The sequence below is a fragment of the Orcinus orca genome, chromosome 4 (assembly GCF_937001465.1).
Source record: "Orcinus orca chromosome 4, mOrcOrc1.1, whole genome shotgun sequence".
In the NCBI taxonomy this organism is placed as follows: domain Eukaryota; kingdom Metazoa; phylum Chordata; class Mammalia; order Artiodactyla; family Delphinidae; genus Orcinus; species Orcinus orca.
This window is the reverse complement of record NC_064562.1, coordinates 2,635,564-2,661,699: the sequence shown is the minus strand read 5'-3', so window position 1 is coordinate 2,661,699 and position 26,136 is coordinate 2,635,564. Positions and strand designations below refer to the sequence as shown.

The 26,136-nt window shown below is 44.9% G+C and overlaps 1 protein-coding gene across 4 annotated transcripts in view; it reads right to left on the bottom strand.

Annotated features, from left to right (window-relative positions):
• The window catches only part of GUCY1A1 (guanylate cyclase 1 soluble subunit alpha 1), a 64,258-nt gene that overhangs the window by 21,913 nt on the left and 16,209 nt on the right, over positions 1 to 26,136 (bottom strand). For 2 of the 4 annotated variants that reach the window (XM_033421571.2, XM_004266175.3), the window contains exons 2-4: positions 11,400 to 11,789; positions 4,501 to 4,562; positions 977 to 1,035 (exon numbers count right to left, since the gene is read on the bottom strand). In XM_033421571.2, coding sequence (XP_033277462.1) covers positions 977 to 1,035; positions 4,501 to 4,562; positions 11,400 to 11,657 — 379 coding nt within the window. In that variant the 5' untranslated portion in view covers positions 11,658 to 11,789. Of the gene's footprint in view, positions 1 to 976; positions 1,036 to 4,500; positions 4,563 to 11,399; positions 11,790 to 12,535; positions 13,138 to 15,964; positions 16,101 to 26,136 lie in introns of those variants that run through there. The other 2 variants (XM_033421570.2, XM_049709004.1) reach the window with 2 other exon arrangements.

Genomic DNA, 26,136 nt, shown 5'->3' with positions numbered 1-26,136 from the left:
CTCCCACCTTGTTAACAACGGAAACAGTGGTACATGTTGCTGAAGGGGTCTTGGCCCCCTTGGAGTATAAGCATCAGATACAGGAATTAATCTAAATCACTGGTGGTGAAACTCAATTTTGTCATTTTTCCTTAGAGACGATATGAAGTAATTGTTTTCCAGTAAAACAGCATTCTTGTTTGATGTTACCTGACTGAATAGGTGTTTGGAATATATTATCTACTCTCCACAGCTTCTCCCTCTAATGTCCTTTGTTCTTTACACTCTGTGTACCACATTCTTCTCATCTGTGACTTAGGGAAACCCGAGTGCCCTGTCCACAGCGCTGCCATGGCAGGGTTGGCGGGCACGTTAGGATCGCGCCTGACCCGGAGGAAGGGCTCAGTACAAGTCAGCCATCGCCACTGTCATCATCATCATCATCAAGTTCTTCATATCTTGTACTTTGAGAAACATCTAACCTGTTGGTTCATGTACTCAGACTTTGGAAAGGACAGTATGACAGAGTCACTCATCTGCTTGTTTCCTCCAAACTAGGATTAATATGAGAGCGCTGCTCACCTTTTTTCCCGTGATTGCTTCCAACCTTTAAAAAAATTACTTCTTTTACTTTGCTGAGTAGAATTTTTCATGCATAAATGAGGAACACTTAAAGTTCAAGACCAAAGCCTGTGAACGCCTATGAGTCAGCCTCCCACGCAGCTTTATCTACTTCTCAGCAAATAAACATTGTGAGAAGAGGAAATGTTTGAGGTCAAAGACATATAGTACGAAAAAGTTATTCTTTGTGTTAACACAAAACGTGATATTGAACATTTCACACTGGAAGCTACCAACAAATAAATAGGAATATTTTAAAGAAAATATTTGTTCTCCAGCTAAATATTTTCTAGGAATAGAAAATCTTTGTTTACAGGTAAAACATTAGTTCTACAAGTATAATTATTTCCTAATTGCATATACTTAATTCTATTACCTGCTGCAATCGCTTGGTCTGCCATTATTTTTTCAAAGTCTTCTCTTTCCAAAGATTTCCTGAAATTATTTCAATATCTTAAATTATAAACTGACATGTGAATGCTAAAATTTCAGATTATAACATACAGGAATGATGACAGAAAATAATTTAAACTACCTTTTCTGTAGAGGCAAATCTTGACTGTCAAGTTTACAGGAAAGGAGCAGTGACATGTACAAACCCAAAACAATGTTGGAAAAACCCCGAATATACCTGATTTAGAGTGTTTCATCATTTCTTATAAAGTACATTTACCTTTGAAGCTAACTTCATATTGGCTAATAGTATAGAGGCTGTACTGGCAGAAAACCAGTGGTATGAAATGGCCAGGAAAAGATGATAATAAGTCAGCATGGGGTTTTCTGATAACCCAGCCAAGAAGAAAAATCTCTGTACTGAGGAATTTCACTTTTAAGTAAGTTCTTAATTATTTTCTAAAGCATATACATAGTACATCCTGCTTTTGAGTTTTTGGTTCTATATATTTAACTCTCAGACATCATCGCATTAAACTTTTATCCTTGATCTTACATAGAAATTAGTAACTAAAATTAGTAACTAAAGAAACCTATTCCTTATTCAATTTCTGCGCTGCTTTACGTAGCACAAAAGTTGATAATATAACAGCATACATTTTGACTGATAGGTTTTTGTAATTTCAACTGTTTGCCTAATTGTTTTTTGATGATTTCTGACAGTGAAGACTGATTATGACCAAATTTGCCAAACTACTGAAGTGATTAAAAGACACCCAAGTTCTACGTGTGGTTCAGCTTGCCATTAGACAAGCCAAGAGGAAACAGGCATGAATTTAAAATGTTAAAAAGATTTCAGTAAAGCTCGATACATGTAGAGAAGTTTCAAAAGGAAATATTTTTGAGAAGGAAATTGCTCTGTTGGCTACTTGATTGCATAAAGGTATACTGCTTATAATTATTTAAAATACTAGGTTGCTAGAAATATATATTTCTGTATGTTCTTATCTAAATAGTTTGAATTACATCTAGTTTGAATCTAGAGACCCCCCCGACTCTTTGTTATATATTATGTTACGTTTTCAGTCTTTACATTTGCTCCTTCTTCTCCCTTAAGCAACTTCTGGGTTTTTTTCTAAAGAAGGAGAGCAAAGCTGCTCAGAGACCTCTTCTGCTAACTCCCAGCAAAGCTTAGCTAATCCAAACAACACATAGTGCGATTCAAAATAAGCTCCCTGGGGCTTCCCTGGTGGCACGGTGGTTGAGAATCCGCCTGCCAATGCACGGGACACGGGTTCGAGCCCTGGTCCGGGAAGATCCCACATGCCGCGGAGCAACTAAGCCTGTACGCCACAACTACTGAGCCTGTGCTCTAGAGCCTGCGAACCACAACTACTGAAGCCCGCGCGCCACAACTACTGAAGCCCACGAGCCACAACTACTGAGCCTGTGCGCCACAACTACTGAAGCCTGTGCGCCTAGAACCCGTGCTCTGCAACAAGAGAAGCCACCGCAATGAGAAGCCCACGCACTGCAATGAAGAGTAGCCCCCGCTCGCTGCAACTAGAGAAAGTCCAAGCGCAGCAACGAAGACCCAATGCAGCCAAAATAAATAAATTTATTTAAAAAAACCCCAAAAACAAAATAAGCTCCCTCTCTTTACCCTCAAAAAAAAAACAAAAACAAAAAACAAAAAACGAGAAGCTGTAAGCCTGCATGGACACCAGCAAATGTGCATATATTGTACACAGAGACACACACCAGCCACAAGTTCACACGTGATGCTGTGATGTGATCAAAAGGTCCTAGAAAAAGAAACACACCCAAAGCTCTCTGTGCAACCAACCTAAAGAGGTATCATAATGGGTTGTACTAAAACTCATTCACTTCACAGAGGTGGCGGACGGGGCATTTAAGGTACCCTCAGCGGGCAGCAAACTGACTGCAGTAGAAACAGCAGCTGACCTGCCAGAAAGATGGGGAGAAAGGCCCAATGTCCCAAAGAACTAAAGAAAGACAGCAGAGAGAAGCCATTTAGCATATCAGCAGGCAGTCTCATAAGAAAAAAGGTCCTTCATCTTATTTCAACAGTGGAATAGTGATGAGGACAATTTAAAAGTGTGAGCAGCTCTAAGAAGTCAGGGAAGCGGTAATAGATTTTTTTTAATTTCCAAATAAAATAATTTTTTTAAGTTTTGAGAATTTCTTTTTAAAGAGATACGTCTCTGGGAACACATCCTAACGGAATATCTGCATCTAGCTGAGGCACGTTTCAGGACACAAGGCCCTGAGAATAAATTCTGAGTAAACTGTCTGGCAAAGCCCTAGGCAGACAGACATAGTAGCACAGCTACAGGACTTGTTGGCTATCTTATCAGCCTGCCTGAGAATTAAGGTCAGAGGCGTTCTGGAATGCTTTCCGTATCACTCTGTAAACACAGCTTCTGTCAGACACATAGGTTCACACTCTCTCTTTTTGGACCTGTCTCTGACCCCTTCTTGCCTTTGCCTGCTGCCTACAGTGTGGGACCAGTTAGTCAGCAAGGGAAATTCAGCCCTGATGATCCGCAGAGCCGATTACCCACTCCTGAGCAGCAGACAGATGAATGAACTCGTAAAGTATTCCTGACAATGACACTGGCTTGCAAAACTTCCAAGTTCGATTCTGAAAATTTGAACTCAAGTGTTTATTGTATTATTTGCACATGAAATAATTCTTTGATTTCAGGAAAACCAAAACAAGGCCAAATCAAGTTGTCCACCAGCAGGAAATGAGCCGAGATGTATTTTTAAAATGAACTCTAAAAGTCAGGTTGTTTTTTTTTAAAAAAATTACCTTATATATGAAACGGCTACAGAAAGCTTTCTTAAAGAAAATTTCAAAGACAGAGGAGAAGAACAAATACAAACGGAACTGGTATTCGCACACCAGTATAACCGAACCAGTTAGGAAAATACCGAAACACGTCCCTGAGTACTGCCCCAAACCCCTGAGTGGTCCTCCTCTTGCCCCTGTATCCTTTCCCGTCCTCCTGATGCAGGAGCTGAAAGTTTAACCTGTGGTCGAGGCTACGGGGGAGGGACAGGCAGGCCCCAGCCTCTCGGTAGTGTCCTTCAAGCAAGGACTCTGCTCTGACCCACGCCTTACCTTTGTAGAACATTTCAGAATATCCCTTGCTAGGAAAGAACAGGCCTTCTGGGAGCTTTTTAAAAGCAACAGCACAGGGCAACATGGTTAAAATCATGGGCTCTGAAAAACCCAGGCTTGAAACTCAGTTCTGCCTTTGCCTGAACAGCTCTACGAGCCCAGATATTTTACAGGAACCTGAGCTCAGTGATATATAAAATGTGAAAAATGAATACACTTGCTTTCATATGAGTGTTAGCCCAGTTCCCGGCACACAAAAGTGATTCAAAACACACGCATACATCACTCAGTGGTGGTTATTAGTAGCTGTGTCAGCGGTTGCAACCAGAGATTCATGCAACTAAAGTGATTCAACTTACCTGCTTTCCTTTATTTTGTGTTTTGCCAGTGTTCTCTGAAGGGCAAGGTTCAGCCGCTCAAACTGAAAATTGAAAGGAAAAGTTTTAAACATTCCCTTAAATAATCATATTCTTGAAGATACATACTTTACAGAAAATTGGTGCTGAAAGCTCCTTATGAAGAAGCAGAAGCAGTTACTTTAATAAGTGCAGTGAATTGACACTGTGAAAAAGGGGATAGATTTTCTATGGGCTTTTCACACTTGGGCAGAAGCAAAGCTCTCAGACTCACTTGAGTCTGGATGTGGGCTTTGCCCTCGGCGGGCGCTCACTGACAGCCACAGAGCTGGAATCAAACAGGAGACCTGGTTTGGTGAAGTCAAGCCTTCGTGGAGGAATCGCGGGCACCCCTTCCTCGGGGGCTGGAAACCCCTTGGGTGTGTGGCCAGGACTTCAGTCTCAGGGGCGCTCAAGTCAAGAGACTCACACTCCTTCCACAGTCCCATGCCAGCTACCCCAGTGACCGCCACCCTTCCCACAAACCCGCATTTCTGTCTCATGTACGGTTTACGTGTCCTGCTCTAGAAAACTCCCAAGTTTGTCTCTCCCCTTTCTTTTTTTTTTTTTGCGGTACGCGGGCCTCTCACTGCTGCGGCCTCTCCCGTTGCAGAGCACAGGCTCCGGACGCGCAGGCTCAGCGGCCATGGCTCACGGGCCCAGCCGCTCTGCGGCATGTGGGATCCTCCCAGACCGGGGCACGAACCTGCGTCCCCTGCATCGGCAGGCGGACTCTCAACCACTGCGCCACCAGGGAAGCCCCTCTCCCCTTTCTTTTATCCCTTAAATCCAATCTGTCACTAAGGTCGGTTGATCACTGATTGAAACAAATCTCAGATTTCCCCGAACTTGCACTCATTTCCTTTCTTTGAACGAATAATCTTCACCAAATACTTGCAGTGTTCTTCTCTTCTATTGATTTCTGAGTATCTCATGAATCTTCCTAGATTGCAAAATAGTTGTACATAAGCCTGCATAGTTTTAAACACTGGCTTCAATACTATTAATCTCTCTTAACAGCTTGTTGATAAGTGGGAAGTAAAGCACTGGTAATTTCTTTGCATTCCGTAAAATATCATATGTATCTATGTGTGTATATAGCCACCAGTGCTTTGTGTAGTTTATGCAGAGGACAGTGGCGAATTCTCTGGCTATATCCCAAGTTGTGAAATTCCTTTTTCCTTGAGAACTATTTATATTTCTCTTGGAATTTCCACTGGTCAAGTGAGACAGTAAAGTTAAGCAAAATAGACCAAGCTTCTGTTTTAATAAAATGAGTCATGAAAATAAATTTTGGTGTTTTTTTAAAATTTATTTATTTATTTTTGGCTGCGTTGGATCTTCGTTGCTGCACGCGGGCTTTCTCTAGTTGCGGCGAGCGGGGTCTACTCTTCGTTGCGGTGCGCGGGCTTCTCATTGCGGTGGCTTCTCTTGTTGCGGAGCACGGGCTCTAGGCGCACAGGCTCAGTAGTTGTGACACGCGAGCTCAGTAGTTGTGGCTTGCAGGCTCTAGAGCGCAGGCTCAGTAGTTGTGGCGCACGGGCTTAGTTGCTCCGCGGCATGTGGGATCTTCCCGGACCAGGGCTCGAACCCATGTCCCCTGCATTAGCAGATGGATTCTTAACCACTGCGCAACCAGGGAAGCCCCAAAGCTTTTGGTTTTTAAAGAGCATATAGAGCTTAGAAAAGAAATGTGAAATTTCTTGAAAGAAAATGCAAGGGCTGAAAAGAAACGAGAACTTAGATTTACCACGTAGAACCATTTATCTGACGGTTCCGGTAAGGAGAGAGAGGACACATCTGCCTCAGGAGGAAAGAAGGGCTGGAACTGTGGGCAGATTCCGACCAAGGGCCGGATGCCTGGCAGGCGGGGAATGGCTTTGGGAAGAGAAATGGGGGCCTGTTCCTCAGAGCCCTTGAATCGGGGAAGGAGGAAGGGAACATTAAACCCGAGACCGTAAACAAGGCAGCTCAGCCGGGGGTGCTCAAGGATCTTCAGTTTCTCAAGGGCCTTTTTTCTTCTCTCATATATTGCGTTTTATGTCCATAAGCTATATTTTTTTCAGTGAAACCCTTAAAGTCTGTGGATTTTTAATTTTCAGTAGCTCTTTCCAAATTAATTTCATAGAAGTTTGTAGCAATTGGCACTCTTATCAGTTATATATGCGACTGCCAGTTTAGCTCCGCCCCATCCATCTTTCCGTAAAACCTATTCATACGGGAAGAGGGGTCAGCCGCGTAATGAGGGTCACTGCCTCTGCACGAGCCTGTCTTTCAGGCATTTGCTGCCTGACATTTGTTTCTTATTTTCTGTCTTCTCCACTAGAATAGAGACTCCAAAATGGCAGGGAATACCTGTTTTGCTCACTACTGCGTGCCCAGCACCTAGATAGTACCTGACCATGGGAGATGCTCACTACAGTGATGGGATGAATGAATGAATGAATGAATGACCATCACCCCCGTGCCCCCATCAGCTATTCAGTCTTGAAGGCTTGGTCTATAACATTTCTATCAGTGAGGAGATATAAGCCAGCACAGAGGTGTTGCTCTTTCAGCTTGTTCAAAAATGGATTTAGATTGTTTCCAATTTAAAATAGTTTGATTACATTTGTTTATATATGAATTGCTGCTCTGACCAGGAACTTTGCATGAGCAATGAGAAAAGAGAATCCATCCAATTCTGGCACCAAAGACTTTTTCCTTCCTCACCCCGAGCGCTAGTTGAGACACCACCCTTCTCTCTCCTCCTCTTGACCTTTCCGTTAAAACACCAAGTACATGGTTTTATCCTTGCCAGTCTGTATTCTTCCTGGTCTATCATTTCCTTCCCACTGCCACCAGGAACTTCTTTTTCTAGTCCTTTCCTCCTAGCATATATGCTGCCATTGTAAGCAAGGAGAAATGGTCCCTCTCTCATTGCTGGGGTTTGTGGAACAGGTGTCTTCCAGACTTTCCATGTTGAATCAGAACTTAGGACCTGCTGTACAGCACAGGGAATTCTACTCAATACACTGTAATGACCTATACGGGAAAAGAACCTGAAAAAGAACGGATCTATGCATATGGGTGACTGAATCACTATGCTGTACACCCGAAACTAACACAACGTTGTAAATCAACTCTACTCCAATAAAATTAAAAAAAAAAAAGAATTTGCTTTTCTAAAGAAGAAAGTCCCAAAGTCCTAGCAAAGCTGCAGTAGCATAAGCTGCTGATACTGTGGCTTACCAGGCTTTCCTGTCTACTTCCATCACCCACCACTGCACCTCTGGAAAACTGTTATAAATTCAAAACAAGACAAAACAAAACCAACAAGTTTTGCAGACAAAACACGCATTGGTAAAGCCTGCTCGTGCATAGTTTCCTACCTTGGTGCGAGGGCTTCTACAATACAACCTGAGCCTAGACCCTGAGATGATGCAGTTCACAAGAAATCCACGAACAGGACTCAACGTTCCTGAGACCTCAGGCCTCCTGACACAGAATCAATCACTGCAACACAGCCCCCGAGGATACTCATGTATTAATACCTCAGGTACAACTGCTGTTTGATGCCATATTGTCGGGAACACTCTGAATGGAATTTCATCGGTCTGGTTTATGGATATGTTGCTATTTCAGTTGATTTTTAACTTTTCTACAGTGTTTTTTTTTTTTTTTGGCCTGGAGGCTATATTAAGAAAGTTTATTTTTATGTTAGAGCAATGAAAAGTCATTGAAAGGTTTTAAGTATGGCAGGAGCTGGGATGGGGTGTTTTCTACAGTTTTTAATGATTTTCTAGACCAAGGATATTTCCCTCATAAGGATGTTGTAAAACTGCTCCTCTTTTTTTCTTCTTTCAACCCAATATTTTGCAGCACATTTAGAGACTTCAGGAGTGCCCTCAGACCCTCCTAATCTCACAAGGTCTTAGATATGGGATGATATCCTTTATATAAGCATATCTGACTCAATTGATTCAATTCAGGAAGTGGGTTCTGATTTGCTACAACTGTGGCTAACACCATATCATAATTTCTTTAAAGACATTCTGCCTGAGGAGCTTACAGGATTACTAGGGAGAATATTCAAGAAAAATCAGCTAACAATGTAACAGAAAGAGCAACAGATTACGAATGAGGTGCAGAGAACATTCCAGTCTCCTCAGTTATCTTTTACTTAAAGCAAGTGGCCTTTTATGTGTCAATTTCTTCAAACTAATGAAAAGTTTGCATTAGATGAGCAAAAGGACTTCTGTAACCTACGATTCCGCAACTCTGGAAAGCCATCTCCCACCCTAAATCTGCTAAGGATATACTTGTCCCCCCATAAAACATAATTGGGGAGTTAAATCTGATTATCGAAAGCAAGAACTAGGGTACCATCAAATACTATTTGGAGTCTCTTCCTTTGGGTTACTGATAGAACTGAAACTGAACAGTAGGCTAAGCATTAAATCTGTCCCCTTGAAAAGAATCGGCTTAAAAAAAAAGTCCTACTTAATCAAAGACACGTAGATGTTCGGACAGGGGATGAAGTAATCTACACGGCCCTGGGACATTCCCTGTTTTAATGAAAGTGGCCTCAGTTGTGGGAAAAGAGTCCTGGTCCTTGATGCCAAGGGTCACCTCCTGCCTCTTGGAAGGCCTATGTCCTCGCCTTCCCTGCTACGTGACAGCGCAGTCAAACCTTGATGATTATTCCTGTGAGCTCATGAACAAACAACACAGATCCTTCTAAGTAAAGAAAAGGAAAACAGGAACATATATGTTTGGTGTTCAGAATGTTTTGAAAAGAGGTTCCAACATGTGTATGACTTCTATTGTAGGAACTCAAAACTTATCAAACAGAATAATGACGCCAACATGGTAATGACAAGACCCAGGGAAAGCATGGAAGGTCTCCAGCCGTCCATCCTCACCATCTGTTCATCCCTGTGCATCACGCTCTGTCCTTGGAAATGAGAGTACCAACCGCTTCCCAGACTGTGATGCCAGCCACCTGCCTGAGAAGGGCTACATCCCTCACCCCAGCCAACGCTGGCTGGCTAGTGACTGGAGCAGAGAGAGAATAATTAAATATTTCCATCTCAAAGGCCACGAACCAAAGTACTACTGTGTTTTTTTATATTTGACATAAGTTCCCTCAACGTCCTGCTAACTCTAATTTATCCACCCTTCAAGCTTCCATTCAAGTCTCTTCTTTGTCACTCGAGTCCATATTGTTGACAGCAGTAATGGCTCTCTCCTTCCAAAGCTGTGTGACTTTGGTCAAGTCACTTAGCCTCTCTAGTCCTTCTTGGGAGTGAAACAAGTTTCTCTCTGACGTCCCTTCCACTCCTAAAAGTCACCGGTCTGTGGTTCTTCAGTGCTCCACACAGGCACAGCGGTGGTGTGGAGTCAACTGAAACTCATCCGTGGACGATGAGAGCTGCAGCCTGATCACATCAATCCCCAGCCTCCCATTTGATGCGAATTTATATAAAACCGTGAACACTGACAGAGGGAGGAAGACGCACCATGAAGCCTTTCAGTAGCTCTTCTCTTTGACCCTCCACATGCCCCATCCATTGCAAAGATATTTTACCTGGTCTATGCTCTGTCCCCAGGTTCTTTTTCCCCCCGTTTCATTGGGAACTAACTGACATACATCACTGTCTAAGCTTACAGGGCACAGCACGACGGCTTGATTTACATAGAGTGTGAATAATTACCACGATAGGTTCAGCTAACATCCACCTTCTCCTATAGATACAGTAAAAAGAACAGAAAGAAAAACAAAGTCTCCTTGTGATGAGAACTCACAGGATTTGCCTAATGACTTTCCTACACATCACACAGCAGGGTCAGGTAGTCATTTATCTTATAACTGCCAGTCTGTACTTTCTATGAGTTGTTGTTGTTCTTAAGATTCCACATATAAGTGAGACCTTACAGCATCGGTCTTTCCAGAATTCCCTTAAGGGCTGTGCTCCACATCTCAAAACGGCATCAGGCTGTGCAGCCCAGCCCACAGAGCTACATCAAGATGTGTCTAGGGGCTTCCCTGGTGGCGCAGTGGTTGAGAGTCCGCCTGCCGATGCAGGGGACGCGGGTTCGTGCCCCGGTCCGGGACGATCCCACATGCCGCGGAGCGGCTGGGCCCGTGAGCCATGGCCGCTGAGCCTGCGCGTCCGGAGCCTGTGCTCCGCAACGGGAGAGGCCACAACAGTGAGAGGCCTGCGTACCATAAAAAAAAAAAAAAAAAAAAAGATGTGTCTGAGCTGAGGGCAGGTGGGTGTCACGGGCAGGCCCGTGACCCTGACTCAAGGAAGCAGGCCAGGTCTGGCGTGAGTGGAGACTTCAGACTCTGAACCAGCAGGATGTGGCAGTCTTCCCAGCTCAGCAAGTTGCCAGGGAACAGACGATGCTCTTAGGAAAACCCAGCAGGGAATAAGCTATTCTTCAAGGAATTCGGTTCTAAAAATATAGCTAACGGATCCATAAAAACTAGCTTGGCATCCATGAGTAGAAAACGGGTCCTTGTGGGCGGTGAGAGCTGTGGATCGTTTCACCGAATGCCCGTGCAGACTCCAGGTGTGAGCATTTCCATTTTCAGGTACGGATGCTGAGGCCAGAGGGTGAAGCAGCGGCTCGAAGCCATAAAGCCTGTCAGAGTGCAGGATGCTTTGGAAAAGCACGCAAGATTTTAAACATTTTCAGATTAAACACAATTTAAGAAAATGACTGCTTTAAAAAAATGTTTTTAAATGTTTCCAGAAAACAGTCTACATCGACTGTAGCCTTGAAAGTGAGAGAGCAAGCGTTCACATTTTCCTTAGGAAAACGTCCTTTTGCCATTTTCAAAATACCAGTAAAATCTCGAAAGGCCAGGGACTCACCTCCGGGAAAATCAGTTTGCAGATACTCTCGGCCAGCGTGTGCAGGTAGACGCGGCTGCGGCTACTCTTCCTCTGAGGAAGCCCTCCGGGCGGCTTCTTCGCGGGGTTGCCGGGACAGAGGCCCTGCCCTCCGGCCGGAGCTGCGGGCCCGCCCCCTGCCGCCTCGCCCGCGGGCTCTTTGGGGACAGGGCCCGGGGCCAGCAGCGAGAAGGGGCAGTCCCCCGTGATCTGCAGGTCTTTCAGCTTCGCGCAAAACATGGTGATCACCTCCTGGCGGCTGTTCTTACGGGGACCGACCCACAGAAGCCACTACGGGACCAGGGACACTGGTGACGGGAGCGTCCAGGGGCAGCAGAAGGTCAGAACAGAAAGAGGGGCGACTCTGGATTCCTACGGAAACAGAGAAAGGCAGGTGTGAGAAAGCAAAGACCATCCAGTGCTATGTCACTTTCAAGTAAGAAAAATTCTGGTGCAAATGTCAATGAATGGACGGAACATCTGGTAAAGTTCTTGATTTAATACGGATGCATCCTAGTATACTAGTACTTCCTTTTAGTATTTTAATATTGTTCAAACGGAACGCAATTTTCTCCAAAATGTCTTTAGCACAAACTACTGATTCTCATTTTTATAGCCCATTTGGCCCTGTGTGATTCCACAAGAGTGAAACACTAGGGTTTTATGGCAGACGCTGAGTCTCCATCTATGTCATGTCACTGCTGGTACTGCTACGTTCTCACTGTGCTGTCTCTTCTGAAAAATCAGAATCGCATGTCTAATGTCTCCTAAACATACCTAAAGAAAAAAATATATATAATGAGGCCCAAGTATATGTGATTAGATCTGAAACACTGACTTTTACATGAAAAGAATTACATGAAAAAAATTAATTGAAATGATTACTGGCAAAGAAGATACTTGTCTCTATAAATAGCAAAATAACTTAAAAATATCACCAAAATGAAAAACACGTAATAGTTTTTCAAAGAACTCCTGATTCCTAAGACCATGCCATTGGATTTGCCAGGGTCTCTGGATCCGAATCCAGACAACACCGGGGTAAACCAAGAAAGCCTCTCTTCCTAGGGGTCCCTGAGGTCACCCGCACGGCCCTTCTGGCCGACTTTCCCTCTTACTTTTGTTTTTGTTGATGTTCTGACTGAGTCTCCACACAATTCGCAACCCACGTCTCGTTAGTTACTTTTCAGTGGAACCGTGTGGTTGTAAATTCAGCTTATCCACAGTACAATGATCTTGGGCTTCCCTGGTGGCACAGTGGTTAAGAATCTGCCTGCCGATGCAGGGGACACGGGTTCAAGCCCTGGTCCAGGAAGATCCCACAAGCCGTGGAGCCACTAAGCCCGTGCGCCACAACTACTGAGCCTGCACTCTACAGCCCGCAAGCCACAGCTACTGAGCCCGCGAGCCTCAACTAAGGAGCTCGCGTGCCACAACTACTGAGCCCGCACGCCTAGAGCCCATGCTCTGCAACAAGAGAAGCCACCGCAATGAGAAGCCCATGCACCGCAACGAAGAGCAGCCCCCACTCGCCGCAACTAGAGAAAGCCCGTGAGCAGCAACGAAGACCCAATGCAGCCAAAAATAAAAATAAAGAAAATAAATTTATTAAAAACAAAAACAGGGCTTCCCTGGTGGTGCAGTGGTTGAGAGTCCTCCTACCGCTGCAGGGGACACGGGTTCGTGCCCCGGTCCGGGAAGATCCCACATGCCGTGGAGCGGCTGGGCCCGTGAGCCATGGCCGCTGAGCCTGCATGTCCGGAGCCTGTGCTCTGCAACGGAAGAGGCCACAGCAGTGAGAGGCCTGCGTACCGCAAAAACAAAACAAAACAAAACAAAACAAAACAATACAATGATCTTGATTAGCTTGGGTCCACCAACTATTTCCATACTTGGAAAATCAAAAAGCACAAAAAAAGTGAAAAAGAACCCATGGTTACTTAACCCACTAAGTGCCTGGTACAGGGCTGGGAACTCTGTATTTACATTTAAGCCGCACAGCAACCACTGGGAATAGGTACTATTATCTCCAATGGGCCAGAGGCTCAAAGTTTAGGTCATTCCATTTGAGATACTAGGAAGTGCCAGAACTAGGGTTCAAATGTGCGTCCTTCTGCCTCCACAGCCACTGCCTTTCGATGAACCCAAACTCACTTTACCAAGTGAGACTGGCTTCTAAGTAATCAGGCTTAGTTTATACAGTAGGATTAGTTTATCTTAAAGATACGGGTTTTGTTTACATTAGAAAGTAAACAAGAGCATAATTCTCCTGCTCACTGGCTCGTGGTACTTGAATCATCCGGGATAAAATCTTACGTCATGGGTATGTATAGCTGCTTCACTTTGTGTAGAGCAGAAACTAGCACACCATTGTGAAGCGATCATACGCCAATAAAGATGTTAAAAAAAAATCTTATGTTTCCATCTTTGGAACTGGAGTTCGATTATTTTCTTGTCTTTTCTATGCCCCTCCGTGCTCTCAGTATGTTCCTAATATGTATAAGCATCAGCTTGTAACTTGTCACAGATAAGTTACTAACAAGCTTATAACAATGGACAATTCACTTCCTAAACTGGGACAAATAAGGAAGCTAAATTCACATCCGACAGCCCCTGGGGTGTTGCTGGGTTATCGGGTTTGAGGAGGATGATGGATGCTGACTGGCCAGAAGAAGCTGCCAGGACTCTCTGTTTCTTTTTCTTTTTTAAAATTTTTATGTTATATTGGACTACAGTTGATTTACAATGTTGTGTTAGTTTCAGCAAAGTGACTCAGTTATACACATATATACCTATTTTTTCAGATTATTTCCCCTTATAAGTTGTTACAAAATATTGAGTAGAGTTCTCTGTGCTCTACAGTGGATCCTTGTTGGTTATCTATATAGTAGTGTGTGTATGTTAATCCCAAACTCCTAACTTATCCCTGTCCCCCGCCTTTCCCCTTTGGTAACCATAAGTTTGTTTTCTATGTCTGTGAGTCTGTTTCTGTTTTGTAAATAAGTTCATTTGTATCATTTTTTAAGATTCCACATATAAGTGATTCTCTGTTTCTTAAAGTCAAACCCCAAATCTGTGATCACACGTCATTCTTTTTTTGTTTTATTTTTTGCGGTACGTGGGCCTCTCACTGTTGCGGCCTCTCCCGTTGCGGAGCACAGGCTCCGGACGCGCAGGCTCAGCGGCCATGGCTCACGGGCCCAGCCGCTCCGCGGCATGTGGGATCTTCCCGGACCGGGGCACGAACCCGTGTCCCCTGCATCGGCAGGCGGACTCCCAACCACTGCGCCACCAGGGAAGCCCGATCACACGTCACTCTTATTCTGCGGGCAGAGAAGAGGGCACTTCTCCGTCAGTGGGCTGCTGAGTGGCCCAAAGGTAATCTGGTGATGCAGGAACGGCTACTTGGATTCTGAAAAACCTACAGATCTAGGGCTCTCAACCAGGCTTCGTTTAAGATTCAATTCTACAAGTGTCTGCTTCTCAGTCTGTAATGTATCTCAACATAACTGTTACTGTTTACTAATTCCTGTCCTCACACACACTGTAGATCAGGGTCAAACCTTCCCGTAAAGGGCCACAGGTCACTTCAGCTTTGCAGTCAGTGGCTCCACTCCCCATTGCTGGCAGGAAAGCGGCCACAGCAGAGACACAGAGGGCCGGGCATGGACGTGTTCCCATAAAAACAGGCTGCACTGGGCCCACAGGCCACAGTGTGCTGACTGCTGTTTGCAAAAAGCTGAGCAAATTAACTGAAGCATTTAAATCCAAATATAATTTTTGACTATAGGGTCAGAGTTACTTCCTCACCTCTTCTCCCCATCCCACCCCTAAAATAGAGAACCTCTGTGGAGCCAGTTCTGTACAACTTGGAGATAATAAAGGAGAGTATAGTAGATAATATTAAGTAAATATTCATTCATAAAAATTATAATACCATTATTTCATATGAATTTTTAGGAAGAAGAACTGTATTAATTGAATGCCATGGTTTCAGTTATGTAAACGTATAATACGATAACTAGAAAAGAGGGCACTCAAAAAAAAAAGAAGGCCACAAAAAATACAAGATTATATGTTGGAGCCGATGCAGGTCTGTAATTTCTTCCTCAAACAAGTTATCCTGGTACCTATTAGAATTTTAGTATTGGACCTAGGAGTTTGACATAATGTAGTTTATGAAAATTCTTCCATTACGCTTAATCTTCTCATTTAAATTGGATTTCAACCCCTGTCTCCAAACCCAATATTTTACCCTCATCTTCTCTTCAATCTCACTAGAGCAGGATACAACTGACCAGTCAACGTTCCTGGAAATTCTTTCTTCTCCGAGATGGCACAATGCTCTAATTTCCAGCCAATGTGCCTAACGTGGTTTTTTTTTTTATTAAACTAAAAACAGCGACAGGAAACAAGTTGTGCATACTGCAAGATCACTTAAGTGTTTAGTCTCATTAAATCACATATGTATCAACAAACTAATTAGCATCCTTTGTCTGCTCAGCTGATGAGATTACACTATGAACAGATGCACCCAGTGCTGATACGTTGGAAACCCGTGTTTGTCTTGCGTTTGCCGGGAAGACAGACTACGTTCTTCAACAGAACAAACGATGATTTTCACGTGTAACATTAGCAGCAACTTCAGAAACGGTTGGGTCAGTTCCTGAATCCAGTACAGAGCTGGGTGTAGAGATGGTAGTGACAGGGGAAGGAAAAAAACAAGTGAATCAAAGTGATAAATTTGGTGACAAGGCCTTGGCAAGCAGTGGGAGAGAGATTTTCAGAAACTCGGAGAGGTATTTGCCATCCCCAGGGTTGATGATTAAACGGCCTCCAAGCCCATTGACTGCTCTCTCCCTTTACTGGTAAGTGATTAACTCCACTAGGGTGAGAATAAAGACCCATGTACTGGCCTCAAATTAATAACCGGGAGGCAGAAAGTGTGGATCTATGTGTGTGTATAACTGATCCACTGTGCTGTGCACCTAAAACTAACACAGCATGGTAAAGCAACTAGACTCCAATAACAATTTAGAAAAGTGATGAGGATGCCTTGCTGTGCAGGTAACGGGATTCTCCATCATGAACCTCTAGCAGAGAATGAAGCCCCAAACCCTTGTTTCCACATGTAAAAAGAAAACCTGAAGAAAGCACCCTATGCATACGCCATCACACAGAAAGCCTGTTTTCCAACAGCAGGTCATATGCCAGACTTATCGCCCAGCCATGCCGAAACCTGTGATTCAAGAAATGAAAGTGTTTTAAGATTAAATTCCAAAGTCCAGCTTTTGAAGAGTAGCTGAAAGAAGAGAGAACTTCAAAACAAACTGCCTCGGGAAGGATAAAGTGTACCAACCCCGGCCCAAGCTGTAGCAACCATTTTCATAAATAAACGTCAAGAAGACAGCTTCATGTTCAGAAAATCGAACGTTTTCATTCCTTAAAAGCTGAAAAATTATTAAATAAAAATCCAAAAATCAGGCCTTTAAAATGTGTTTCTTTTCACCTGGCAGTAAGCAATGTGTATAGAACTTTCCCCTACGATAGATCAGGACAGCAGGACAAAGTAGTAGAAAAGCTGGTGAGAACTTCCAAGTCTGGGCAGTGCTGGGCAGAGGGAGGGCCAGCGAAGGCCCCACTCCCAGCTCCCCAGTCCCCTCTGCTTCCCCTTCTGGTCACGGCCCCTGGGCTGCGCTCACCCCCTCAGACGAGATTTATTCCTGTGCCTACGAGGCCCTGGCTTTGCTTCTACCGTGTCACTCAGACCTCCGTTGGCTAAATTCAACCGTGCGCTCCTGAAACTTAAAGCTCTGCACACACCTGACTCCCTGTGCTGCTGGCATTTTGCTTTTCATAACCTCCGCTCCCACGGATTCTCTGATGCACTGGGTTGCTTCCTGCTTCATTACTTCATTCCTCCACTTGTTCACTTTCATTCTGTTCAACAAGCGTTTATGGACGGCCTAACTGTGTGGGACCTTCTTCCAGACGCAAGGGCAGAGCCACACACAAAAGACATCACAGCCACATGGAGCTTACAATCCAGTAGAAAAACTATTTCTTTTTTTTTTTATAACTCCTAATTTATCCCTCCCCCACCCCTTTTCTCCTTTGGTAACCCAAGTCTGTTCTCTATGTCTGTGAGTCTGTATCTGCTTTGTAAATAAGTTCATTTGTACCGTATTTTCGATTCCACATATTAGCAATATCACGTGGCATTTGTCTTTGTCTGTCTGACTTACTTCACTCAGTATGATAATCTCTAGGTCCATCCATGTTGCTGCAAATGGCATCATTCCGTTCTTTTTTATGGCTGAGTGATATCCCATTACATATTCGTACCACATCTTCTTTATCCATTCCTCTGTCGATGGATCATTAGGTTGCTTCCATGACCCGGTTACCGTAAATAGTGCTGCTGCAAACACTGGGGTGCGTGTGTCTTTTTGATTTATGGTTTTCTCCGGATAGATGCCCAGCAGTGGGATTGCTGGGTCATAACAGCAACTCTATTTTTAGTTTTAAAGGCACCTCCATACCGTTCTCCACAGTAGCTGCACCGATTTACACTCCCACCAGCAATGTAGGAGGGCTTCCTTTAGGAAAACTCCTCCTGACACGACAGTTCCCAGTGTGATGTGTGCTATTAAAGGACAGGCACACTGCGATCTAGGAGGGACACGAGGGATCCAAACCCAGTCCCAGCAGGAAGAGACCGCGAGCTGAACGGGGGCCACGAGCCAGGTGAAGAGAGCCCCAGAGAGAACAGCGCGCTTGGAGGCCAGGACGGACCCAGCCACGTTCCAGGAACTGAACCAATCCCGGCCCGGCTGGAGCAAGCGGTCGGGGAGCTCCCGGGGAGGCCAGGACGGTCCAGACGCGAGCGTGTAATCCACGCTGCGTAAGCCACCGCTCTCTTCCGAGGGCAATCAGCCGAGTGACTAAGAGGTGAGATCGGGATCATATTTTTAAAAGATTATCTGAAATGCAGGATGAGGGCTGCATCAGAGTTGGGTGGGATTACGGAGACACCCTGAGGATAAAAAGTGGATCAAACCCTGCAGCGTTTCAGAGACAGAACCCACAGGCTGTGTCTCCTGGGGCGACGTGGTGATGAAGGGAAGGGAGCCCAGAGTCCCCGGACTCACCTTCTCAATACCCCCGCCCCGCGGAGGGGAGACCAGGGTCCAGGGACGGCCACCAAAACGGTCTGCAGTTCACTTCGCAGGATTTGGTCATTAGGCCATCACTAAGCCCAGATGTGCAGTTTTCAATATTGCGTAACCCCTCGTGGGGGCTGGATGCTTCAACTCTCCTACTGAAACCCCCTTTAGGGAAGCAATTCTTCCTTCTTCAAAAGCCCAGACGTGGGCAAGCTGACTGCCGTTCAGATTCCAGGCCAGGGACTCACCCTCCCGGGGCAAGGCGTCTCTAGCTCTCTGCAAGAGTAGAGGTTGCTTTTCTTAAATATTTTTGTTCCTAAGAGCCAGTACTGGTCACCCTCCCCCAAACTAAGAGGTCAACTCTAAAGTCCACAGCGACCTCAGCTCTGGGGACCCAAAATTCCAGCATCCCCCACTGGAAACAACTGCCTCACTAAAGCTACACTACGGGACATAACTTATGTTTAACACACTACATTAATCCTTTCTTGAAAAAAGGTGGCTGTGATCCATACCTTTCTTATTGCATTCAGCAGGCAATTCAGTGACAAGTTTGAAGTAAGAGCGAAGTTCAGTGCACTCTAGAGTAGGGAGGTTTTTAACTCTAAGAATGATCATTTTTTGATTCTCAATTGTTACAGCAAAATGTCTACAGGATGTTTTATAACTAATTAAAGAGTAAAACCTTTGGGACTATAAATCCTGAATATCTGTGCTTTTAACGATCACCACTGAAATCTGAATGCAAACAGTTACTATCTCTTCAAATTAAATATCATTCCCACTTATGGCAGGTCACGAGGAAATCAGATAAACATTTCGGCATTTTGTTCCTCTAACACATGAAATAATCTCCAGCTACTCCTCTAATCCCTATCATAGTTATACTGCTCAAACAGTTCCTTACAAAGACATAGTCATTTAAAATACATTTACAGGGGCTTCCCTGGTGGCGCAGTGGTTAAGAATCCGCCTGCCAACGCAGGGGACACGGGTTCAAGCCCTGGTCCAGGAAGATCCCACATGCTGCGGAGCAAGTAAGCCCGTGCGCCACAACTACTGAGCCTGCACTCTAGAGCAACAAGAGAAGCCACCGCAATGAGAAGCCCACGCACGGCAACGAAGAGTAGTCCCCTCTCTCCGCAACTAGAGAAAGCCCGTGCACAGCAACTAAGACCCAATGCAGCCATAAATAAATAAAATTTAAAAAAAAAAACACTTACAGAAAATATAGTGATTATTATGAAAAGGGTTAAGGGAGACGAGTAAGGCCTTTTTACTCTATGAAAAGCCATCTTGTTTTCATCTATTTGCAGATAAACACTGTGTATTTCTGTATTGTGGTTTGGCTCATACTAATAAATAGGGGAATAATGTCAGCGTAAAGTAGCGGTCACATTTGAAGACGCCCACCCACCCCTGCAGGTCCCCTCATCTCAGTCTGAACACACGCCCTGTCTTGGAAAAACCTGTTTCCTTTATTGGTTCCTTGTCTCAGCAGGCTCTGTGCTTTCCTATAATATAGTCCCTTCCAATCAAGCTACCTTTTTTCCCTTAGATCAGTCCTATAATTACTGTAGCGCGGTATTCATCAGAATTCAGCTTGTCTTTTAAACTAATCTTGTATATTTGTTAGGACTGTTATAGCTTTTGTTAGTGTCCATAAGTGCTGACTGGTTTCACCCCAACATATTTTCTTCCCATAAATCCTTTCATTTTTAGTGTGTAGTTTTGCAACATACAGCTTTTTAGGAAGTTATGTTGTATAAGAAGTGCCTATATTCTCAGCAATGTTGTTTGTTTGTTTTTTTTTTTTGCGGTACACGGGCCTCTCACTGCTGTGGCCTCTCCCGTTGCGGAGCACAGGCTCCGGACGCGCAGGCTCAGCGGCCATGGTTCATGGGCCCAGCCACCCCGCCGCACGTGGGATCTTCCCGGACCGGGGCACGAACGCGTGTCCCCTGCATCGGCAGGCAGACTCCCAACCACTGCGCCACCAGGAAAGCCCCTCTCAGCAATGTTTGATTTAAATTTACAAGTAAGGCGGGAATTCCCTGGTGGTCCAGTGGGTAGAACTTGGCACTTTTACTGCCCAGGGCCCAGGTTCAATCCCTGGTTGGGAAACTAAGATCCCCCAAGCTGTGCAGCCAAAAAAATAAAGTAAAATAACAGGTAAGTTGAAAAGCCTACTTAACTACACAGGAGAAGACCCAATACAGTCACATTCTCTAAGGCTCTACCGATCTCGTTATGACTTAGGTAGTAAACCCTGATGAAACCTTCCAAATGGACCCCACGTGAGGAGCTGAGTGAGGCTCCGGGACCAGAGGCTCTACCTTTGCCTCTTCCTCTACCCTTTACCAGCTCTGTGACGTGAGTCAAGTTCTTAGGCTAACTTCACCTCCACTTTCTCCATGTGGAAATAGGGATTCTAATAACAACTGTTTCATCCACGTGTTGTGAAGGTAAACATATAAAGTACTTAGGAAAGCACCTAGCACAGTACGTGCTGAATAAGTGTCAACCAGCACATTTCCTTCTCAGCAGTCGTGTGATACTGAACCATTTTCTTAACTTCACTGAGCTTCTGTTACCTCACCGGTAAAATGGTATGAAACAGGGATATACGAGGGATCAGAGAAAATATATGTAAAGGCCTTCCACAGAACAATCACATGCACAGAAGGTCACTAAATAAATGATTGACAAATGTATTCTATCTTCTCAGAAAGACAGGTAACATTTTCAAGCTACGACATTTTTTCTCTTCACTTTTCAAAGCCAAGGGAACTCTGATTTATATCAGGTGCTTGGTGTCCCACAAATATAAAAAACATTCTCCACTTGAAGAACACGACTGCACACCAAGAAAGTTGTTATCTATGTCAATAGTTAGGGCTCCTTTCATTGAATTACCAAATAGTAGAGTTTACAGCACAGCCCAGGGCACTAAGATGCCATTTTGGTTTCATCTTACGTAATTCTATCAGCTAGTAAGTTGCATGCCAAAGTTCTTTAATAAAATATTAGAATAAACATCGAGGAACTATGCTAGATTTTAAATCTCTTTTTCCACTCATTAAACCAAACTCGTTATATCAATCGAGAAAATATTATGTCATTGGAGTGCATACTATTTTCAATAAATACACATTATTCCCAATGTGGAAATTTTTTAAACAAAATAAACTCGTAACAACCAAGGTAAAATAGAAATTCCATGGTATCTGATTTTCTTTTCCTAGAAGTACATTCTGGGATCGACTGTCATATCTGCGGAGCATCTGATTTAACATTTTGAACAACGAGGAGGCATTAAGGTGGCTTCTCCTTGATGGGAAGGAAGGGTGACCCTACGAGCACAGAATTCACTCTACGGTGGAAGAAAGTCAAATCATCTGGGCTCTAACCTGTCATATTTGGAAGGAAGATGATGGAATAAGACACAACAATGACTCTGGATCCTTCTAATCCAGCCCTTGGAACTTTTCCCAAGATCCTTGAGAAGAAAGACCACAAACTAACAGAGTCCTAAAAACGTAAGATCTGTGAGCATTGCTGGAGACAGAACCTTCCCAGCCTCACCAAGAACAAATCAATCAAGACGCATACGCCTGGCCACACAGGCACCAACAAAGAGAAAACCAAGGAGACCCGAAGAAATGCATGGCAATGGAGGCGCGGGTGGTGAGCCAAGGGGAGGGTCAGACGAAGCTAAGCCAGCCCTGAGCAGGCCGCTGGGCACTCGTGGGGTCGGCCTGTGGGTCAGGTCCAGCCTTTGCGCTAAGAATGGTCCTCACATTATGTAATGGAGGCAAGCCAAAAGAACGTCTCATGATGACCGAGCACGAAATGAAATTCAAATTGCGGTGTCCACAAATACAGCTTCACTGGAACACAGCCCTGTTCTGCCATAATAAGAAACATAGTTGGTCTCTGCCCACTCTCGCCCTTTTCTGTTTCCTGGCTCGCAGCTCCGCAAACCCTTGGAATCTCCAGAGGGATGGTGTTTTTTACGCAAACCAGGTAGCTGGTGGCTGGAGGCCCCTGGGCAGCCTAGGACGGGGCCTCCTTGCCAGGGAAGCCAACCTGAGATTAGAAGGTTGGAACTTCGCATCCCTCCCAGATCTCTCGGGGGCGGGCAGGGGGGTTGGAGGTTGAGTTAATCACTAGTGGGCAATGAGTTAATCAATCATGCCTACATAACGAAGCCTCCGCGGAAAACCCCAAGCGCAGGGGCGAGCTCCGGGCTGGGGAACACGTGGAGGTGTAGAAGGATGATGCGCCCAGAGCTCACGGAAGCTCCGGGTCCTTCCCCACGCCTGCCCTGTGCGCCTCTTCCATCTGGCCGCTCTTGAAGTGCATCCGTTTATAATCAACGGGTAATATAGTAAGGAAGCTGCTTCCTGAATTCTGTGAGCTCCTCTAGCATAATGTGGACCTCAAGGGTGGGCCGCGGGAAGCTTCCAGTTAGAGTTGGCTGTGGCATGAATTTGAGATTAGGCTCTGAAGTTGGGGCGGCCTTGTGGGGCTGAGCCCTTAATTAATCTATGGGATACGGTCTCAGAACTGAATGAAACTGTAGGACACCCAGATGGCGTCGGGAATTTCCTGGGGAGGAAACACACACAGTTGCTGTCGGAAGTGAAGTACTGATGAAAGAAGGAAGACGGGGCTTTTCAATGTTTACAAGTTCATCCATTTACCTGTGGCCAAAGGCTGCTGCTTTGGAACAACAGTGGTGGAGCTGAGTAATTGCGACAGAGACCCAAGGCCAGCAAAGCCTAAAATATTTACTGTCTGGTCCTTTATAGATTCCGTTTGCTGACCTTGTAAGACATCATATACATTATCTCATCGAATCTTCACAACCATCTGACGGGGAGCGACTGTGTATATGTTACACAAGAAGAACCTAAAATGTAGATTAAGGAACTTGTGCTTGGTCATTGCTAGTGAGTGGCAGAAACAGGAGGTGAACCCAGGCCCATCTGGTTATAAAGCCAAAGCTCTGGGGTGACCTTGAAAAATGGGGGACTTTTATATACCATAGTGATTATTACTCAAATTGTTCTGGCAGTACATACAGTCGGGGAAAACAAAGGTTAAATTTATCTGCTAAAATGGAAGGTCAGACTTTTGGGCCTGGGACTGAGGGAATGAAGACATCCCAGAAATGCAGGTGGGAGGGGCCCTCTTGGGACCCCCGTGAACTCTAAGGAGACCCCGTTGTGCAAAATTTCACTTTGAGCCTCTTTGGTTTTAGGAATCAAAGTAGAATCAGAAGACAACTAGAGGGGCTTCCCTGGTGGCACAGTGGTTAAGAATCCACCTGCCAATGCAGGGGACACGGGTTCGAGCCCTGGTCTTGGAAGATCCCACGTGCCGCGGAGCAACCAAGCCTGTGCGCCACAACTTCTGAGCCTGTGCTCTAGAGCCCGCGAGCCACATACTACTGAGCCCGTGAGCCACAACTACTGAAGCCCGCGAGCCACAACTACTGAGCCCGCGAGCCACAACTACTGAAGCCCGTGCGCCTACAGCCCATGCTCCGCAACGAGAAGCCACCACAATGAGAAGCCCGCGCACTGCAATGAAGACCCAACGCAGCCAAAAATAAATTTATAAAAAAAAAAAGACAACTAGAAAGACTGTGGTTGTCTCTGACACACTTAAAGCATCTTTATTGTAAAGGAGAGGAATAAATTATGGGAAAGTATATTTTTCTGAGAAATTTTCTTTTAAAATCCTAGGGAAAAGGCTAATAACGGTGAAAAAAAACCAGAGCTGGATTAGAGTAATGTTGACACAGAAGAGAGTTAGATTTTTTGAGTTAGATCTTCCCTCTTCTGTGATTCACCCAAAGCTCCCGTCCTGGAGACCTCGGGCGGGGGGAGAGAGGTTTCTCTGGCAGCTCCGGGGGAGTGGGGTACACAGGCCACTGACTGGTTAGAGGCTGCCGGGCAGTCACGGGCCTTCTAGAGTTTTCCCTTCAGCTCTTTCTGATTCTTGAGACAGAAAATGGTCTTCTGTCACTGACACTGAGACACAGTCCTTGAAGCTTATGCTGGAAACAGGCCAGCCGAAGAAATGCAGCAAATTCCAACAGAAATTCACTTCTTCCTGAGTTTCTACATTAGGATCAGTTCAGAAGAAATCATTACCTGGCTTCTGAACACGGATTTGCAGGTGTGTGTCTGGACACCCCAAGGGGCATGTTGAGAGAGCAGGTTCTTTCCCATTAAACCCCAAACCACGACTACATTGTTTTAAGGCCTTCTCATCTCGGACCAGCTGAAAACAGGGAGGGTCCGAAGAAACTTTCCTGTTCACAGCGAACACAAACAATGCGTCTCCTGCATTTCAGTATCTTTTACACAAAAGTCAACATAAGGACACAGGCACTTACATGATACAAGTTCAGAACTCGAGGAGACCTTAGAGGCTGTTAACTGCAGTCCTTCCCCCTCGCAGATGGCGGAACAGAAATCCAGATTCTCGTGACTTGGCCCAAACCCCAAAGCTCCTGAGGGACAGAGGTCGCTCAGCAGCTGAGGCCACGTGATCACTCCACACACTCTGGTCACCTCCTCAGCTGAAAGGCAGAGACGCCCCCTCCATCGTGGAGGCCCCGCAAGGGCTGCGATGCCTCGAGAACACTTCCACGCTCCGTCCTCTGAGTTCGAGTCCCACCCCTGTTGATCTGAGAGTTACCACACGTGCTCCACGTTAGTCCAGTCGGAGGGTCACCCGTGCTCTCACCTCGCACCAGCACCAACACTCGCTGCTAAACGGGCTTGGCTGTCTACAGTTTCTGAAACATTTCCCCAGGCTCTTTTCCACGATTTTCTCATCACCTTTGCACTTTCTCAAGAAGCTATCTTTAGTCCTTTTTTAATTCCCTAAACATATTTTCTAAATAGCCTGACTTACTCATTACCCTGTCTTTGCCACTTAATTGAAAGTTAGGTACGTTTCCAGCCTTAATCTAACTAGCCAACGTAGACCACGATTTATCTAACTTTAGGCTCCTAGTAAGTTAATTTTATGCTGAAATTAAAAGACAGGACTACCGGCTTGGAGTCATCTGGTATAAACATGGATGGGATACAGATATATCAAGTCCTTATTATACGGTTCACTCAGTCTTTTCCCTTTATTTTCCCTGGATCCTTCTGTACGTGCAGCACAAATACACATATGTAAGCAACACACAACTGGAGAAGAAATCATTTTCAGAAAGTTTTCCTACGTATTTTCCTTTTCTATCTTATCATTTTGTATGAGCTGTCCTATTCGTTTTTACTATTTTTGTCCAATTATTTTCCTTTTCTTTTTTATCACTTTCATTATTTTATTATTTAATGTTTACCTTTTTTGGAAAGGAAGAATCTCACTACACATAGAAATGCATGAAATTCACTGAGCTCATTTGAAAATGACAAGAGATTGGACATGAAGCCATGAGCGGAAGGGCACGCCATGGAGGAAGTACAGCGAGGTGAACGGGGCGGGGGGAATGCAGGAAGTTGTGGGAAAGGCAGGAAAGGGTG